A 19,150-nucleotide genomic window follows, 5' to 3' on the forward strand; every position below is an offset into this window, starting at 1 on the left:
CAGGCGTTGATTGCCACGAGACCGCCTCGGGACCCAGGTGCGGCCGTTGTCCTGCTGGCTTCATTGGCGATGGCAAAGTCTGCAAGCCCGGCGTCAGCTGCGCGGACAGGCCCTGTTTTCTGTAAGTGCCTAGTGCGAAAAAATTAACTTCAAGCTTATTTTTTGTTGTTTGTAGCTTTTATGTTTTTTATATACATATATATATACACCATAACGTTAATGGCGTCAGGGGCGTGGCCAGTGCATCCATGTTAATTGTATTTGTCATGCTGTTGCCTTGATGCAGTTGGACGCCCGACGCATGAAAGGCGCCGCTGCCTCACGCAAAATGTCGCTCAAGGGTTTCTCTCACTGAGTCTGCAATTATTTGCATATGGCCTTAATGGCAATTTGATGTTTTTTATGGCTTAATGATGCAGTCAAGCGACTCTTCCCTGCCACTTTAGACAGCTGAAGCCTTTTCTATCTATGATTGATAAGTCGTGCCCATTGAGATTTCATTTCTGCAAGCCATGTCGATTGGAGGAGCATCAGTATGCTGATTAGTGAATGAAAAAGAGCATAGAGATTGTCATTGGCAAAACTAGATTCTCTTATTTTATTATAGTCCTAAGGCCATTAGTTATGCTTGGCTTCCATTCAGTTGGTTATCCTTGTGATAAGTGCTTAGATCTCGGAGGCTCGATATGCCAATCCAAATGTGCAAAATGCCTAATCCCTTGTCGGCTTAAGATTAAATCTGGCTACTCCACTTAGCACTTAGTCATTCAAGTTTATTGCCTTACGAATAAATCGGCTTTGCAGCTTTTTAAAAATCAGCTTTAATAGTGACATGAAAGAGCTTAGCCTAGCCAAGTTTTTTATTCATGATCTTTATAAAATGAAGAATACTTTAAACAATAATTATTACTATTATTAACTGGATTACTTACAATCGCAACATCTAGTTGATTCCTCTACAGAACTAACCAGCTAAAGGGAGAGAGAGAGAGATGAAGATTTGCAAATCAATCAAGAAATAATGGACCCATTTTCAAAATTAGTAGAACAAGTCTCAGAGGTTAGTCTCAAGTGAATATTCGAATTGCTATAAACCTTGCCTGTCAGCATATAATTGAACATTGAGATTACAGAGAGATATAATTAATATGAATATGAAGAAGTCTTTAAGGCAAAGGGTTTTACTCACACCAAACCTGCTTAAGAGTGCGATATGGTTTCAAGTAGGGAAATGCACTAAAGTCACCTGCTGATATCGTAGATACTTTAGAGCGCAGCTGGAACTAGCCCAGCACAGCCTCAAAGGCATCAAAAGTAGCCTACACATATTGCATTTGGCAGAACCTAGTCTAGTCGTTAAACCACCCACAGCCCATATGGAGTTTTGTTTGTGTACCGGAAGAAAGGGCCGCGGGTGAAAGGAGATCGAGTTCTGTCTTGGCTTTATAACTGGGCCCATTTGTGTCAGACGCGAGCAACTAATTATGCATAAGACCCACAGCAATGTCACTGAATATTGGACTAATAAAAACATAAATTCTAGAAGTTCGAAATTGAGAATAGACATGTCATAAATATGTTAAACAAAACGCATAACATGCCATAACGGAACAGGGAAATATTTTGTAGAAATTCTCAAACAAAATGCAACAAAACCTTTGCAATAATACAAAGGGAATAATGTGGAAGATGGTAAGCTGTGAGGTCTGGACCACAAATGGCACTTGAAACTGCCGCATAAATTAGTTAAATGCTGTGCAGGCAACCCGCACAGAAGATATGCGCAGCCCATTCGAGCTCCGACAACTGAGAACTGAGAACTGAGAACTGACTGACTTCATTGTGTCAAAACACTTAAAGTGATTTCGGTCTCTGGGCTCGACGTGAAATGTGAGACCCCTAACTGTAGCAACCACCGACAAGTGAGCGCCTTGGCCACGCGCGCCGAGGAAGCAGCCGAAGACCATAAATTTGTTTAAATTATTGGAAACGGGCCCGGACGGTCCACAATCTCTGCCGTATTATTGTAGGTGTCTAGGCCAGAAGGGATCTGTCTCTCTCTGTCGTTGGAAGGTGCGCCCTCGGCTGACCGTATTTTAATTTGCATAAAATTGTTTTAAATGTTGTCAGCATTGTCGGGCAACGCCGCCGACTCGTTACTGTCATCTTTCATTATCGATGAAATGTGGCCAATGTGTGTGGTAAGCACACACACACACACACACACACACACGCACACACGCACACACACACATACAATGGGCCACAACTCTTGACCATGATTTTAATTTAGAACCCACGAAATGTTTCTCGTACCGGCGTCAGAGTTAAACATGGCCAGCGCTTTGTTTGCCTGACTTTTGATCAGAGTTTCGTATGTTCAAATCATTTCTATTAAAAAGCCATAAAACTTGCGCTAATGACATGCACACCTGTTGATCCTTTGTTGTCCGCAGCTATCACGGCGTTATATAAGTTCTTGGCCCATTGTGTTTAAGTTGTTAATGAACTTTTTATTGTTGCTCATCTTTGGGGCTGTTCTACATTGTTAATTTGTTGGGTAATGCATTAAAGGTTCCATAAGGAATAAACTCAAATAGCGAGTACTTAGTTATTTGTGATATTATAAATATAAATATATATTTATATAAATTATACTCGAAATGTTAAGTACTTTTAAAAAAACATGAATTTAAAATTACATATTCCCTTAGGCTCAATGCAAAATTATTCCTATTTTCTTGGAACCTATTTCCTCTTTGATCGATAAGATCTGACCAAGTTCCATTTTCGTTCTTTAGTCTTGTGCTAGTTATATGTGAGGGAATAACGCGATAAAAAGGGAACTAACCTTTGATACTTACAAATTTTTTAAACTATTAGATCTATCAAATCTTTCCAAGCAAAAACCCAAACGCATTTTAAACTTCATCCGTGCTTTGGGGTAGAACTAAGAGTTTTCTCTATCGTGATGGGGTCTACTGTGGTATCACGATGAATCTTTTAGCGTTTAAATAAGTATAATGTATCCTGTTAGCTATGATCCTGTGGATGACACTTTTTCAGTCTTCTCTTTCGTTATTCAAAAAGCCAAGCTTATATTATAAAAAGGCTAGTTCCTTTTCATCCCAGAGATGTTAGTCGTCTGTACCTTTATTTAAATTGAGACTTGCATTCATTTAAGAGCATAATTGTGCAAAATTCTAACTTGTTTCTTCTGTATACAAGCACATTTAAAAAGAGTGTTATTTTATTATTTAATTGATAAAATTACTTGAATATGTTGGTCAAATGCTTATACTTCATTCTTTTCTCATTCGGGGAACCGTGTTCGGAAGTTGGTAGCTTAATTCTTCTTTATTTATTATTTACTCTATTTACCCTATACTCGAATAGTTGTAAATAATATTTAATATAAAAGTTCTTTATCTCAATTATGTGGCTTAGCTTAGGGATTATTAAAACAGTGCATTCAGAATTAGCAATTTAAAACGCACTTTCCTTTTCCAAAAACCGACTGATCTACTAAATTTTATTGAGCAGACCCTAATTTGAAAACCCAATCATAGTTTAGCCTGCAGCCTCAAAAGTTTCACTGCCTTTCAACGCACAATTTTCTGTGAGTCTGTTGTTCAATTTAAATTATGCGTATGATGAAATAATCAGCAGTGCAATCAAGCTGCAGTCAAGGGAGATTATGTTACCTAGCTTAGCTGCAGATTGAGATTTAGATAGAGATTCCGATTCCCAATCCGATACCGATTCCAGCTGCAACATGTGTTGTGAACAATTCAAAAACAGAATTCCATTTGATTATGGCAACAACTTTCCCACAGATTCTTTGGGGCCGGGTCCAAAACAAAACGTTTACACAGCCCGACATTGGCTGGTAAAAGCGGTGCGACAGAGCGAGAAAGAGAGAGAGAGATGGAGATAGAGAGGGAGAGGAGAGATGGGGCTGGGTTAGCTTGCGTTCACAGCAACATCAAAGTTCGGTGGAACGCATATCTCAGCCGCGAATCGAGTTCGCCTACGCACCAAAAAAGCAACAGCCGTGCCGCAAAAGTGGAGCCATTGATTCCAAGTTGACGTTGTCGTTGTTGTTGTTGTTGCTGTCGTTGTTGTTGTTGTTGCTGTTGTTGTTGACTGTGTCGCCGTGGACTGAGGCAGCGTTTGACTGCTTGAATTCAAATTAATAGCCAACTGGCTCTGGCTGTGGCTGTGGCTGCTCGCTTGGTTCGTTGCCCGTCCGCCGCAATGAAAACAAAAACAAGCCAAGTCAAGACCAAGTCGAGAGCCAGCCCCAGAGATCGAGCTGGAGTCGGAGCCGGCAGCCAACCTACTGCCAACCTCACAGATAAGTGGCCTGTGGCAAAATAAACGCCGCTTTATGGCAGTTAGTTGTAGTTTGTCCGAAGCGTGCGCCACATGGCAGATATTGTTGTTGTTGTTGTGGATGCATCTCACAACTGCAACTCCTTTAAGGGAGAGCCAAGTGTTGCCTGTTGTTGGGAGTAAGTGGTATGCATTTGCATGGCATGCGCTACCATTAGAAGCAATTTGGGTGGGATAAAAGCGAGCAGGCAGCGATCTCAGCTTTTCCAATAATAGATAAGTTTTGCGAACTTTTGCGAGCTACATATGCACCATGGCCAAGTGATTTGGCTAAGAAATGGTTTCATTACGCTTTTCAAATGGTTACCATATCAATCAGCATCAGCATGAAAAATGGTAGACGAAAGATTCGAATGAGCTGCGAAATAAGATTGCAAGTGTTAACTAAATGCGATTTATCACTGAATAAATTATGAGTTGGACTTATGATTTCTTCGTATTCCAATTGTAGTTTTTCCAAATATCTATTAACTATCTTTAATTGACATTTAGCCAAAAATGTTGACATTAATTACAAAACAATGCAAAATATTTTTTAAAACATTTTCTACTGTTGTGAAGTATAAATTTCTAGATTTAGCGTTTTATCCTCTCTCAATCGCCTTGAGACTTATATTCTCTTTCCTAATTGTATACAAACTTATTTATAATAATAATTGATATCCGGAATATCTATTTTAACTGAAAAGTTTTCTCCAACTAGGACTTTTTTTTACTATAAATTGATTATCTTGGCAACCTATTCAAAATATCTGTTTAAGAATCAATTCTCTGTATTTTTTTTACATTTTTTTATAACTGATTAAGAATTGACTAGTATTCAATTTAAGCATAAATATTTGTTTTGAACCAGAATGTTGGTTCAAATCTCAGCCTGAAGTGCGGATGTGTTGTCGTCTTTAATAAATTGGCTTTTCTTTTTGTTTAACTACCTACTAAAAATATAACAAATTTAAATTTATTTTTACAAATTGTTTATAGTTTTAAGAATGATATTTGCAGTAGCCTAACGCCTATGCCTCGCTTTAGGCATTTTGTAGCTCATTTCGCGCTGCGACCAGAGCCTAAGAGTTTTTTTTGCCTGCTTCAAATCCATGTTCACACATTACTCAGAGTCCGCTGTTCGGGGTTCACGTCCGTGTCTAAAGGTTTTGTGTCTTTTTGGGTGGTGCCTGGCAAGTGTTTGAACTGGACTTGAGCAGAGGCAGCAGCAGCAGCAGCAGATGAAGAGGAATAGGAAGAGGAAGAAGGCCGGACAACTAGCAGGCAGCCTTTTGGCTGAGTCCAGGTAGGATCCAGGCAGCAAATTGGAATTATGAATTATGAATGCGTGGTTAATAAAAAGAACGAGCAACAACAACAAGAAGGCAAACGGCAAGTTGGTTCGTCATGCTAACTGTGTGTGTAGACGGTGACTGGAGGAAAGTGGATGCGATGGATGCGGCTGCCTTTGCAGCGGTGGGGCGGGCAGTGGCAGAAATGCTAATGCGTTCCCCGATGCGCTTGACTGGCTATTTTCCCAGCACTCAAACGACGCCGATGAACGACTCTCGCGGTGGTATCCAAAGCAATATGGTCGACTGAACTGAAACAAAGCTGAAAAGCGCAAAGTGCCGGACGCCTGCGAACAACGCCAGAAGGCGAAAACCCCTACGCAACATTTTTCTTCTGTGTCTTACTCCCTATTCCCCCCCCCCCTCTCCCTCTCTGCCTCTCTGTCTGTCTTGGACATGGACGCGAACATGGCTTGAACCCCTTGCCACTTAAGTACTTAACACTTTTTGCTAATTGTCCGTTGTGCGCCGCCAAATGCTCTTACCAAAATATTGACGATCGCACACACACACACTCACACACACACACACACGCCCGACAAGTGTTGTTGCCCACCAGCAGCTGCGGCTGATGAATCCACCAAAACTGACAGCGCAAACTCTCAGCCACACTAAAGAAAACAACACTCGAATACTTTTTGCGCCTCAATTCAAGCCAGGCTGTACACAACTTCTACCACCAGCTCGGGGCATACAACATTTGACGTGGGCTATGACAAGCCGGAATTCCTATAGCTATCGGCCATATATAGGGCGTAGCATGTACTTGAAGGCTTGTCATTTTCATATAGTGGGCAGTTCTACTGGTTAATTACAAATGGCAATTCTTGATTAGACTTTGTATCAACAAAAGCAATTCTTAACATTATCTGTGCAAATTTATGTAACAGGTAGAAGGAAGCATTTCCGAGCGCATTTAGTATATATATGTTCTTGATCAGCATGATGGCTGGGTGTCCGACTGTGTGAACATGTTTCGGGAATTTCAAAAGTTAGAGACTTCAAATTAGAAAATATGTATGTCTCTATAACAAACGCAGCACGTGCTTATCATTTTATCAATATGTTCTCCAATATCGATAAATATAGATTTAACAAATATGATATTTTAAGCAAGACCTGAAAATGATTAGAACTAGATACATCAAACATGATGTGTAGAGTGTTTTATGAACAATTTACAAATATTTTTTGAAAAACTCACTTAGATGTATGTAAATCTTTGTACGCCATTGTTTGAGAACTAAAAATTCCATAACGATCGGACATTAAACGCCGAAGTTAGTCAAGAATGCATTTTCCATACACAAAATGGTTCAAAGCGAAGAGGAAGCAGGAAGCTTGAATGTTTGTTTAGGGTATTTCCTCGTCGGGCACTGCCGACCAGAGTACGCTTAGCTGTTTTTAAACGATTTCCTACTTCTGCGTTACATTTCAAACAGAATTTGACGAGGCAGGGCTTTGGCTTTGTCTTCAACTCTCTTGAGCTATTGACTCTGCCCACATGATTGTGGAGTACGTATTTTTTTCCTGCTTCTTCTATTTTCCAACTGACCGCTGTGTAGATTTTTGCCATAAAATATGGCAACGGATGGCTTGTGGGTCAGTTGGGCACAGTAGTTGGATGTCTGGCCGTGTGATGGACTTCCTGGGAAATGCGCGTTCAGCGATTGGAATGAGTTATGTCCTGGGAGAGTTTCAAACCTGGGCAACGGCGTTACGCAGCTGTTGGAGCTCTGGGCCGAAGCGTAACCTGGATAATAACTAATGTCCGTGTCATGATATGTAAATGTTATATGGAAGCCATAAGCAAATCCCACACTGCTCGCCCAAACATAAAGAGAAATTTACATGCCATCCAGCTTGTAACTGCACTTTTTTGTGTTTATTTGCCGTTGTTGTTGTTGTTGTTGTCTTTTTTGGCCATGGGCCATTTGGACTTGGACATCATCCTACGAGGCAGCAGACATGCACAGGCACAGTGCCTTCTTTTATTTATTTTGCCTCAACGGTTTTTAATAACATTTTCATGTAATTGTAATTTGTTTTCTTTTCGTCTCACAACTTCCTCGTGTTGCACAGCCCAAAAGCCGAAAGCCTGAACACCTTCGAGTCCCCAGTCCCGAGTCCCGCACAAGACACAAGACACACACACACATGTGCGCGCTGTCGGTGCTTTTGTGCCCAAGAGTAGGGTCCAAGGAGGGTTCCATTTGGTAACCTTTTCTCTGTCGTCTCCCTCTCGGCCTATTGTGTGTGTGTGTGTTGTATACCCCTCCTCCCTTGTATCCAAGCGAAGCGCACATCATTAATAAATTTGACTTTGTATGGTGTTTTTGGTTTTCTACAATCTTTTGTTGTATATTTGTTCCTGGCTGTCAGTATTAATAATAATGAACAATATGTGGCCACAAACAAAAGCACAGCCCCTCTATACTCTATACTCTATACTCTATACTTGCAGAGGCGTTCAGTGTCACGATACGGTGAACGGTGCCCAGTGTGACTCCTGTCCGGCTGGCTATGAAGGTGATGGACGCACATGTTCGCTACGCAATCCTTGCCTGGACACGCCATGCCCCTCAGGTAAGTCAATAAACATAACAACAACAGCAACAACAACAACAACAATGTGTGTTTATGTATTGGATTGTGTTTTCCTCTTTGCGGTCTGTTTGACTCTTTGATTAGTTTAAGTCTCAAGTGGAGATTTGGGGCCACGTTTTGTTTTCAGCTCTTTTATGGCTAATTTGAGTTTGTCGTGCCCTGGGCCAAAGCCGGCCGTGTGTGTTGGGTAGCTAGTTTAGAAACTTGGCCGGGGATGAGTCAACAGCACACAAGATCTTCAATCTTAAAGCAGCTTCTTTAATTTGCAATATTTAAATAAAAGTTGAAGAGCAGCAATTTGATTGAACTCTTTGGGCTTGCTAGGTTTTTAAAGAGATCAGGTCAAAGTAGATATATAAGCCATGTTTCTGTAGCTAAATTTCTTCATCTATTTTTGTGGTTTCAATTACAATTTCATGATATAGCTGTAATTCTTATTCCCTCGTAAAATATCAATTTTATATCTAACTAAATTTAAAATCTAACAAGTTAAAGAGTTGAGTTGGGCTTTTGAAGAATTATATTTAACGAGTATAATTCCTTCAATTATACAAATTAGGGTCAGATAAAAAACGACGATTTTATTAAAAATAATAGCGGTATTCCTGCTACTTGGAGCTGGATTTTGAGACTGAACAGGAATGTAATTCGTTATTATGGAACGATTTTCTTTATGTTCGTTTAGGATAACAAATGTTGGCCACATAAAAATCCGATTTTAATACAAATTAATGGGGGTATTCCTGATATTTATTTGATATATATGCCAATTCAGCTAATTTTTCTTTTTATATAAATTGATACGCCCGTCCAATTGGCGTGTAGCGTGCACAGTTCACACGACTGTTTGATTTATTAATGCGCAGCTCGAAAAAATGTTATAGAACGCAAAAGAAGCGCTGAACCCTTTTGATTGAAATCCCCTTTAAATTATAGGTTAGCAGGAGCAATTTTCAGTGAATGTGTGAAACAAGCTCGCTAATTAGAGCGCAGACGCAGTTGCCGACACAAAGTTGGAGGCCAGGAGAGCTTGAGTCATATATTTGTTGTGTTTAAAGGCTTGTCGGAATGTCGTGCCTTATATGTCAAGTTGGCTAATTGAATTCGGCAAAAGTACAAAGTATCTGCTGGCAGTGGGGGTGGATTTGCTTAGCAGACAGAATGACACAAATAACTGATATTTTATTATACGATCGATATTAATGCATAAACAATTCTCATTATTAGGCAACATTCTAATGCCCACACATAATGTGCAGCACTATCAGAGGCAGAGCCAGTACACAGCACGCAAATACTCGGTTGTAACGAACTGAATCAGATCAGAGTAGAATTTAATTATAAATTCGAGTAACTTAGACACAGAGAGAGAGAGAGAGAGAGAGAGAGAGAGAGCACATAAATAATCACTTATAAATAGTCATAAGTTGTAAGCTCTATGAATGGCAATCGAAATAATTCAAAGTATTAGCAACGTTTCGCCCTTAAACAATAATTCACAAAAGTACTTACAAAAATAATAATAAAAATACAATTAAATTAAATCAACTTTTGAAAAACAAATAGTAAATACTCTAATAATACTTCGAGAAAGAAACCAACCAGAAAGTGGAGTTTATAAGCGTGTTACGAAATTTGTTTTCCCCTCTCTGTAATGCCTAAAATGAGATGTGAATAAAATTATACAGAATATACTTTTCAAAAACATATCAAATTACATTTGTTTTATTTGAGAAAAACCAAAAAAAAACCCCCGTTTTTAAAAGCTTCAAATAGCACAGTGCGTCTGCGTTTTGGATACATTTTCGGTAAATAAAATTCAATTCCTCATTTATCTCAGCTATCTATCTATCAAATTCATCTTTCATTCGACTATCTTATCTTATTTTTATTGAATTGCATTGCGCTTCATGTTTATTCACTATCATTTTCTGGTCATGCTTTATAGGATTAGTTTATGTTTAAGGCTAACCTCAAATTTAGCACATAACCTCACTTTGTGGAAAACATTGGGTTAGGGCAACATTTTTATTTTAAACGCGCTCACATAATGCACACTTCTAATCCTAACCAACTAATCGTTATCCTTTTAAGCATAACTCCTTTTACTTACAGCAAACATAACCTTGCTTTCTCCCGACTTAACCTCACTTTTGCCACACTAGACAGAATACTCGAAATATTTAATAACTATTTGAATTTATATTTCTTTTGGCAGGTGTCGAGTGCATTCAGTTGGGCTTCCCGCCCTACTTCCAGTGCATCTCCTGTCCACGTGGCCACAAAATCAATGGCACCACCTGCCACGACGTGGACGAGTGTGCGATCTATCAGCCCTGCGATGAGAGGGCCATTTGCAGCAATCTCAATCCGGGCTTTCGCTGTGGACCCTGTCCGCCCGGCTTCGATGGCATCCATGCACATGGTAAATATTCCGAAGTGTTTCTTTTTCTTATATTTCATAATTAAAAGTGTATTCCTTGTAGGATACTCGGCGGACTACTTGGCAGTGGGCTTCCAAAAGCAAACCTGCTTGGATATAGACGAGTGCAAAATGGGCTTCTTTAGATGTCCGGAACATGCTGTCTGTCATAATAGTATTGTAAGTACGCTCTTAAGAGATTCGAGATTCACACGTTCGCTAACAATCTGATGAAAATGTTTTCTAGGGCTCCTACAGATGTCAGTGTCAGGATGGCTATGTGGCCAATGGCACCTTCAGCTGCCTATCTGCGGCTGATATCTGTCCCGATGGCAGCATCTGCGCCAGAAATGCGGAATGCGTGCCCACGGATAATTATCATTATCAATGCCGCTGCAGCGTCGGCTGGGCGGGCAATGGGCGTGTCTGTGGCAGGGATCGCGACTTGGATGGCTGGCCGGATGAGTCGCTGAACTGTGCGGAGGCGCACTGCCGTCGCGACAATTGTCCAGATTTACCGAACTCTGGTCAGGAGGATGCCGATCTGGATGGCATGGGCGATGGCTGCGACGATGATGCAGACAGCGACCTGGTGCTAAACGGCAAGGACAACTGTCCGTTTGCCTACAATAGCGATCAGCTGGACTCGGATCATGATGGCGTGGGCGATGCCTGTGACAATTGTATCTTTATTTCGAATCGCCGGCAGCTGGACACCGACGAGGATGGCCTGGGCAATGAGTGCGACGAGGATATGGACAACGATTCGGTGCTTAATCAGTATGACAATTGTCCTGCGCTGCGCAATCCGAACCAATCCGATGTGGACAACGATGGTGTGGGAGATGTGTGCGACAATTGCCCCACTATACCAAATCCCACGCAGGAGGATCGGGACATGGATCTGGTGGGCGATGCCTGCGACAGCGACATTGATGGCGATGACGACGGCATACAGGACTCCGAGGATAATTGCCCCATGGTCAGCAACTCGGATCAGCTGGACACGGATGACGATGGCAAGGGCGATGCCTGTGACGATGACATGGATGGCGATGGCGTGCCCAACTACAGAGACAACTGTCCACTGGCCAAGAACCCGCAACAGTTGGACATTAATCACAATGGCAAGGGCGATGTCTGCGAGGACGACGAGGACGAGGACGGCACGCCCAATATTATCGATAACTGTCCAAACAATTCCATGATACAACGCACCGATTTCCGCACTATACGTTCGGTTATATTGGATCCTGAGGGCGATGCTCAGCTGGATCCTAACTGGGAGGTGCATGCAAATGGTTCGGAGATCATACAAACTCTCAATTCCGATCCGGGCCTGGTGGTTGGTAGCGATTCGTTCGGAGGTGTCGATTTTGAGGGCACTTTCTATGTCAACGACGATACGGACGACGACTATGTGGGCTTCATCTTTAGCTACCAGAGCAATCGCAAATTCTATGTGGTGCAGTGGAAGAAGGGCACCCAGACCTATTGGCACTCGTCGCCCTTCCGCGCCTCCGCCGAGCCGGGCGTCCAGATAAAGCTGATTGACAGCAACACAGGTCCCGGGTCCATGTTGCGTAACAGCTTGTGGCATGCCGGCGACACGCCTGGTCAGGCAAGGCTGCTGTGGAAGGATCCATTGAATGCGGGCTGGAAGGAGAAGACCTCATATCGCTGGTCCCTGGTGCATCGACCTTCCATCGGGCTCATCAGACTGCGGTAATTTCGCCAAAATACAGTATTTTTGTTTTAGCTAATGCATCTTATTTCTCTCTAGCATATATGAGGGCGAACGTTTGATTTTGGACTCGCACAATGTTTACGATGCCACACTCACCCTCAAGGGCGGACGGCTGGGCGTTTTTTGTTTTTCCCAAGAAATGATTATATGGTCGGATCTGGTTTACAAATGCAACAGTGAGTAGAGGCCCTTTGGCACTTGCCTTGCCCTCACACACAAGCTAATCAACATTTTCTCTACACAGCACGCGTACCGCCCCTCATCTACAACGAACTGCCCACACATCTCAAGCTCAAGGTGGAACTGGAGAACTAAGCAGAGCCCAGGCGCGGTGGTTATATCTGGTTTCTGGCCTAGCTTTCAAAGCAGCAAAAGGTAACAACCATCTTAACTCTCAAGCATATCAACTAACCTCCGACTTTGTTGTCTGTCTAAACACGTCTTTGTTTATATCACGCAAAAAATTTTTTTACAAGATTGCAATTCAAAAGGACACTGCTTTATATGTATATGCGCAAGAAGCGGGCATTCAAAATCCCTTCCCAAAAATCAATAAGACATTCTATGCATACTCTCCAGCTTCGCTCTCCTGGACAAACCTGACGAGTCCTATATCGAACAACTTGCATTGACCAGGATTCTTAGGTGACCCCCTAATATTTTGATGCAGTTTGATGCAGTTAGTCCTTACCATCCTAACGCACCATGTCCTTTAAAAATCCGGAAGGATATGGCCGAGTTATGGCTATTTTTCTAAAAAGGATACTTTTACAAAACTGGCCATAGCTGGAGCATTTTAAGGACTTTCGGCATGTCCTTTGGCCATCAGACTTTCCTTGTCTTGCCCATTCAGAAAATATAATAAAAAGGAAGAAGGTCCTTCAAACAGCCAAGATATAAGGGCATTTGTTTTGTACATTAAAATGGCTCTATCTCAGCTTTATCCTTGCGGATCCTGGAAGTCCTGTGTTAAACAACGTGTATTGACTAGGAATACAAACTGGCCAAAGGACATCAAAATCGACCTTGTGCTTTCCGATATATGGCCACTTTTCTAAAAAGGACATTTTTTTTATGGCCATAACTCGGCCATATCCTTAAGGATACCAGAAGGATATACCTTTCTGAACTCGTGAGGAGCAGGACTACCGATTGGCATTCAAGGATTTCAAGGATTCGACAAAAAATTTGACTAAAAATTGAGAAAATTGCCAAAAATCGAAAAATTCGGGACTAACTTCGCCATTTGAAGGACTATCGCGATGTCCTTTGGACAGTAGAGTGTCCTCATCCTCCCATTTACGAATATACAACCCAAAGGACGAAAGTCCTTCAGACAAAAAAGTTTTAACGAAAAATTTGTCAACCGAAAATAGATTATAACTCGGTCATATCCTGACGAGTCCTGTGTCAAAAAAATTGTATTGATCAGGACTACAATCTGACTAAAGGACATCAAGATCGTCCTTGTAGTTTCGGAAATATGGCGATTTAACCGTAATTTTGTGATTTCAGCCAATTTTCCTTGCGGCCCGCGACTGAAAAATTACCTAGTCCAGGATTCTTAGATGACCCCATAATGTTTTAATGCAGTTCAATGCAGTTGGTCCCTACGACCCTAACGCACCATGTCCTTTGAAAATCTGCAAGGATATGGCCGTGTTATGGCTATTTCTTTCTTCAAAACACCCTTACATCTCTTTTGGCATTTTTTAATTTAAATTTGTTTTTATCTTTTCAGATTGAAGGACTCAAGGATTCTGATCGATTCAAAGGACTATTACGAATCTAACGAGGCTATTCCTTCCAGGATCGGACATATATTAAGCCAGATATAGTTATTTTAGGTTACAATCGAAAATACACGTAAAAAACAACAAATTTGTTAATTTTAACAAAAATAAATAATTAATATTTTTAAACAAATTCCTGTTTTTCTACTTCAAAAATCAACGGTATTTAAAAATCTGTTGCATACCCGTAGGGGCGTCCGTTGGCGGCCGAGTTTTTCTTAAATTCTGCTAAAATACCAGGCGAACAGAAATGACCAGCAGGTCGACAAAAATTTTCAGCCGCCGAAAAATTTCTGTTGCATACCCAAAAGGGGCGCGCTTGTTGGCGGCCGGGTCCCACATATTACTAAAATTCCGCTCAAGCACCAGGCGAACAGAAATGCTCAGAAGGTCGACGAGTATTTTCGAAGAAAAATTTTCGTTGCATACGCGTAAGGGCAAAAATGTAACTCATTGAAAATGAGTGATGTTAAACAACAGGTAATGTAAACCGAGTGCTGTAAGGTTGACTGTTAATTAGCAGCAGTAGCTGCTGCTCATTTACAGGGGCTTCTAAAACAAAAAGCATACATATTTTTGGACCATTTCAATGCAAACTTTGCAAGGATTTGATCCTTTAGGTTACCAAGGACTATATCGATGGCATGGTATAACCAAGGATATGGTAGTCAACTAGGAACCATCCAGGAGCGGGGCTGTAGGTGGGGGCAGCTGTAAAAGACGTACATATTTCTATACCGTGCTCTTGCACATATTGCAAGAGCTCGGTCCTTTAGGTTCGCTAGGACTATATCCTTGGTATTGAATATCCAAGGATATATAGGTCATCTAGGTACCGACGAAAGCAATTATTTGTTGATTGATGATTAAAATCGACAGAACCACCAGATTTATCAACAACTGTAGAATTCGATATTATAAATGTATATCCAAGGTTTGGAACAAGCTAGAATATATAGGCCATCTAGGTAACAACGGTACTGAATATATTGTTGTCCATGGAGATTTAGCTGAAAAACACAAAATAAAAAATTAGTTTGTGCAAACTTAAATATTGACGTTACATTACCTCCGATTTTGGCAAGACATACTACTTGGGATTCGTGGAACCCCTAAAATTGCCAGAACAATCAAAATATTCATTTCGGGAACACATCACTTCCCGTTTTGGTCAACATTTAGAATGACATTTTGATAACTGTTTATCCATACCTAGAGGCCATCTAGGTGCCACCGATACTGATTATCTTGTCCATGGGCTAAAAAATACAAAATGAAAAGTTAATCAGTATTTTGAATGGCTTTATATAGGCTGAATTACGTCCAACTTCTGAAGGATATACTTAAACTCTACAAATTTTGATTTAAAACCCGACTTGGATTTGGCAACTAGTTTTATGTTATCATCTCCATTTTGGTCAAACTCAAGAATGATATTTCGTTAATTAAATATTGACATTTGATACTCTCGATCCGTACAAGTCCGAAAACGTACACCATTAGAGATATGAGCGGATTTTACATGATAATTTCCACTCAGAATAATTTTTAACAGCTTTACACGACTGCTAACTAAAACAGATTTATGTTGCGCGGACGCAGAGTGAAAAAATTGAGCAAGTAAACCCTAAACTTGAGTGAGTGCCATTCATAGGTAGGTGAGCACAGGCAGATGATCACAAGATAAATTATTCATTGAAACGAAAGGCAGTAAAAAAAATTCGTGTGAGTGCGATTCAAAGCTATGTAGATAACGCACAAGCAACCACACACATAGCAGATCTCACTCAAGAAAGCACACATTCAAACATATGCAAGTATGCAGAGATAATCGCCAAATATTTTGTACATACATACATAAGTATGTGTGTATGCCTACTATTGCATAATTTTTTCATGCATCACCTTCTCACAAATCATTATACGAAATGAAATAATTGATATGTTTTGGTAAATTTTGAACGGCTTCATATTGGTTTATTTAAGTCCGATTTTGGCAAGATTACACTTTAAGGATTTGTGAAATTATTTTAAATCGACAGAACTAATAGAATTTATTTTCGCGATTTGTCAAAACTTGGAATACGATTTTTCAATGTCAATTGATACTCCCGATCCGCAAGCGTCCGATAGTATACACCTTTACAAAGATGGACGGCATTTACCCGAGGATTTTCACTAACAATATTTTCATACAGCTTTACTCGAGTGCTGGCGCTTAACTAAAGCAGACGAATTTTGTGAGCAACCAAAGTGGACGAAAAACCAACGGAGAGCAAATTGAGCAAGTAAGCCACAAGCTCGACTGAGCGCAATTCAAAGCTAGATAACGTACAAGTAATCACACACACACGCATAAATAGACAACATGCAATCGTCAAAAATGTACAAATGCATGTGTATATGCGTGCTTGTGCATTATCTACATATGCGTTGCGCTCTCCCGAATTTTGGCGAGCAGCAACAAGAATTGTTCTCATTTCTGTGTGCCGTTTTCTTTAGCAATCACACACATGCATACGTACTCGTGCAAAGCATCGCCAGGCGCAGCAAATTTGGCTCATAGATAAGAAAACAGTCACAACTCTGCTATTTATCTGGCTGACGAATCGAGCCTAAAAATGGTGGACTTCTTCCATCTGGAGAGATAAGAAATACTATTTTATATTAAGTGAATAAAAAGAAATAAAGCATTTTAACAAAACAAAGCTATAAATGTTTTTGGGTAAATAGAATCAGAATTGGGAAAGATTTTTCTTGCTGAACTCGTGGAAGTCTATGAAAATAAAAGTATTTCAAAATTTGTTTAGAACCCCTTCAATTTTGTGCGTTTTATTTACTTACAGTGGCTCACAGCTTATTATTAAATTCATATATGTATGATTATATGTATGATTAAAGTTGGTTAGATTTGAGAATGCGGATTAATTTAGTGTGGATATGAAATCTGGGACGCATAGATGTTGTTCACGAAGATAAGGCATGAGTTCAAGCCGTAAACAGTGTTGGCCACAAGACTAATAAAAGCCTCGACGCTGTGCAACACTGAAGAGAAGTAGACAACGCAGTTGGCCAATGAAAATAACACCTGGGTACTGTCGATTTGAATTTTTTGTATTAAACATATGATTTTTCGAAAAAAGAACAATAAAAATAGTCTTGCTACCTAAACAGTCTGAAATTCTGTCAGTCTTGCAACAAATAGTTCAGGGTAAGTTAACCAACATTGAGAAGCTGCTGATAGTAGACATGAGAACTGCTCCATCAGATAGTAATTATGGCCAGTTGCGATGTGCAAGCCACTCCATCGGATGACAATATAGAAGAGGAGGATACAGCCGAAGCCGAAACACAGACCGAATCAGTCAATAAATTTGAAGCCCGTACTATCAAGAATGGGACCGTGCCGCAGCCAACGAAAATTCCGGGACCCGTACGCCTAGATAACACCGGTAGCTACATCCACACCAGCACTCGCAAGTACACCAGCCTGATGAAATCGCTGCAGACCAAGAGCGAGCACGACGAGAGCTTCAGCAGCACCAGCACCCTGGTGAATACAGCCGAAGATTCCGGTATCCAAATGGATTGCTCGACCGTAGAGAACGATGCAAGTTTGGAAATTCTGTGTCAACCGAGCAGCTCGACGCCACGTCTGCAGCGCAGCACCGATACAATTGTAACCAGTGGAAGTCTCCAGGAACTGGAGGAGGCCGAGCAGCAGACTCTCCGCGTGCTGCAGCGTGCAGTGGCCGAAATGGAGGCGGATGTGGCACTACACGCTGAGCTACTTGAGGAACAGATGAAGCTTGAGCTGGAGAACCAGAAGAAACTGCAAATAGAGGAGGCCGTCCTAGAGGAGTTTAAGAAAACGCTGTTGCTAGAAACAGTGCAAGAGCAGAAACAGCAGCAGCAGGAGCAGCAGCAGGAGCAGCAGCAGCCGGATCACAAGCTGGAGCTGGAGCTGGAGCTGCAGGTTGAGCAGCAGACTACGGAACGATCGGCACAATCGCAACCGTTAGATTTGTGTCCATCCATCCCAGCCAGGGCAGGTGTCCGTGAGCGCAAGCATGTGCGAGTGGAGCAACTGCTTGAGGCGGAGCACGACATTGAATTGCTGCACAAACTGCTCCAGATGGACGACGGCGAGCAGGTGCTCCTTGACGACTTGAATGACGCTCTGGCCCAGCCCAACAACAACAACGACAAGCTTTGTTTGCCCGAACTGAACGCCGGCAAGGACATGGAGGATCTGGAGAGATACGCAACTGATTCAGCTGCAGCTGAGTTGAACCGAAAACACATGAGCTTCCTGCACTCGCTGCTGCATATTATCTGTGGAAAAGGCATCCGCAAACTGAGCTATCCCATACTATTTTGTGGCATGGCTGTTGGTTTGATTTATTACTTTCGTAAGGATTAGGGCGTAGGATTGTAGGCGTAACACACATTTTTAAAATTCACAAACACAAATTCAAGAGCTTTGTACTATATGCGCGACGAACGCAACAAAATCGAACTCAATTTTTGAGTTCTCAAAATTACATTTATTTTATCAATAAAATAAATCGCCTATACAGTCACAAATCCTACGGCGCTACAAAACTCACAAGGCAAAAGTCACTGTTTTCGGAACTGGATACTAACAAACAACAAATGTAACTAACTTTATATCAACAAACAATCAATAAATAATCATGCGTCATTTTACTAGTCAATAGTTTAATAGTATTAGTTGAATATAAAACTAATATTAATTTATTTTCGTAAAGAAAACGGAATTGAAAATGTGTTATGAGGATCTTCATTTCAAATTCGACCTTTCGCTAAGATAACTTTCATGCAAGAATCA

General features: G+C 41.0%; 2 protein-coding genes across 3 annotated transcripts in view; both read left to right on the forward strand.

Annotated features, from left to right (window-relative positions):
• Tsp (Thrombospondin) overlaps positions 1-14,401 on the forward strand; it is a 30,428-nt gene extending 16,027 nt beyond the window's left edge. The window contains exons 9-16 of one of the 2 annotated variants that reach the window (XM_064697714.1): positions 4-121; positions 8,194-8,315; positions 10,555-10,761; positions 10,823-10,938; positions 11,006-12,483; positions 12,542-12,681; positions 12,750-12,880; positions 14,247-14,401. In XM_064697714.1, coding sequence (XP_064553784.1) covers positions 4-121; positions 8,194-8,315; positions 10,555-10,761; positions 10,823-10,938; positions 11,006-12,483; positions 12,542-12,681; positions 12,750-12,820 — 2,252 coding nt within the window. In that variant the 3' untranslated portion in view covers positions 12,821-12,880; positions 14,247-14,401. Of the gene's footprint in view, positions 1-3; positions 122-8,193; positions 8,316-9,563; positions 10,051-10,554; positions 10,762-10,822; positions 10,939-11,005; positions 12,484-12,541; positions 12,682-12,749; positions 12,881-14,246 lie in introns of those variants that run through there. The other variant, XM_064697715.1, reaches the window with a different exon arrangement.
• Positions 14,402-17,350: 2,949 nt separating this feature from the next.
• Positions 17,351-19,008, forward strand: LOC135439387 (forkhead box protein P2). The gene is made up of 2 exons (XM_064698109.1): positions 17,351-17,509; positions 17,567-19,008. Exon 2 carries the CDS (start codon positions 17,576-17,578, stop codon positions 18,719-18,721), a length of 1,146 nt encoding a protein of 381 aa, XP_064554179.1. The 5' UTR covers positions 17,351-17,509; positions 17,567-17,575; the 3' UTR covers positions 18,722-19,008.
• The last annotated feature ends 142 nt before the right edge of the window (positions 19,009-19,150 follow it).

Source organism: Drosophila montana, unplaced genomic scaffold (assembly GCF_035044405.1).
Source record: "Drosophila montana isolate Dmon_TW-CO22-7 unplaced genomic scaffold, ASM3504440v1 contig_402_1, whole genome shotgun sequence".
NCBI lineage: Eukaryota > Metazoa > Arthropoda > Insecta > Diptera > Drosophilidae > Drosophila > Drosophila montana.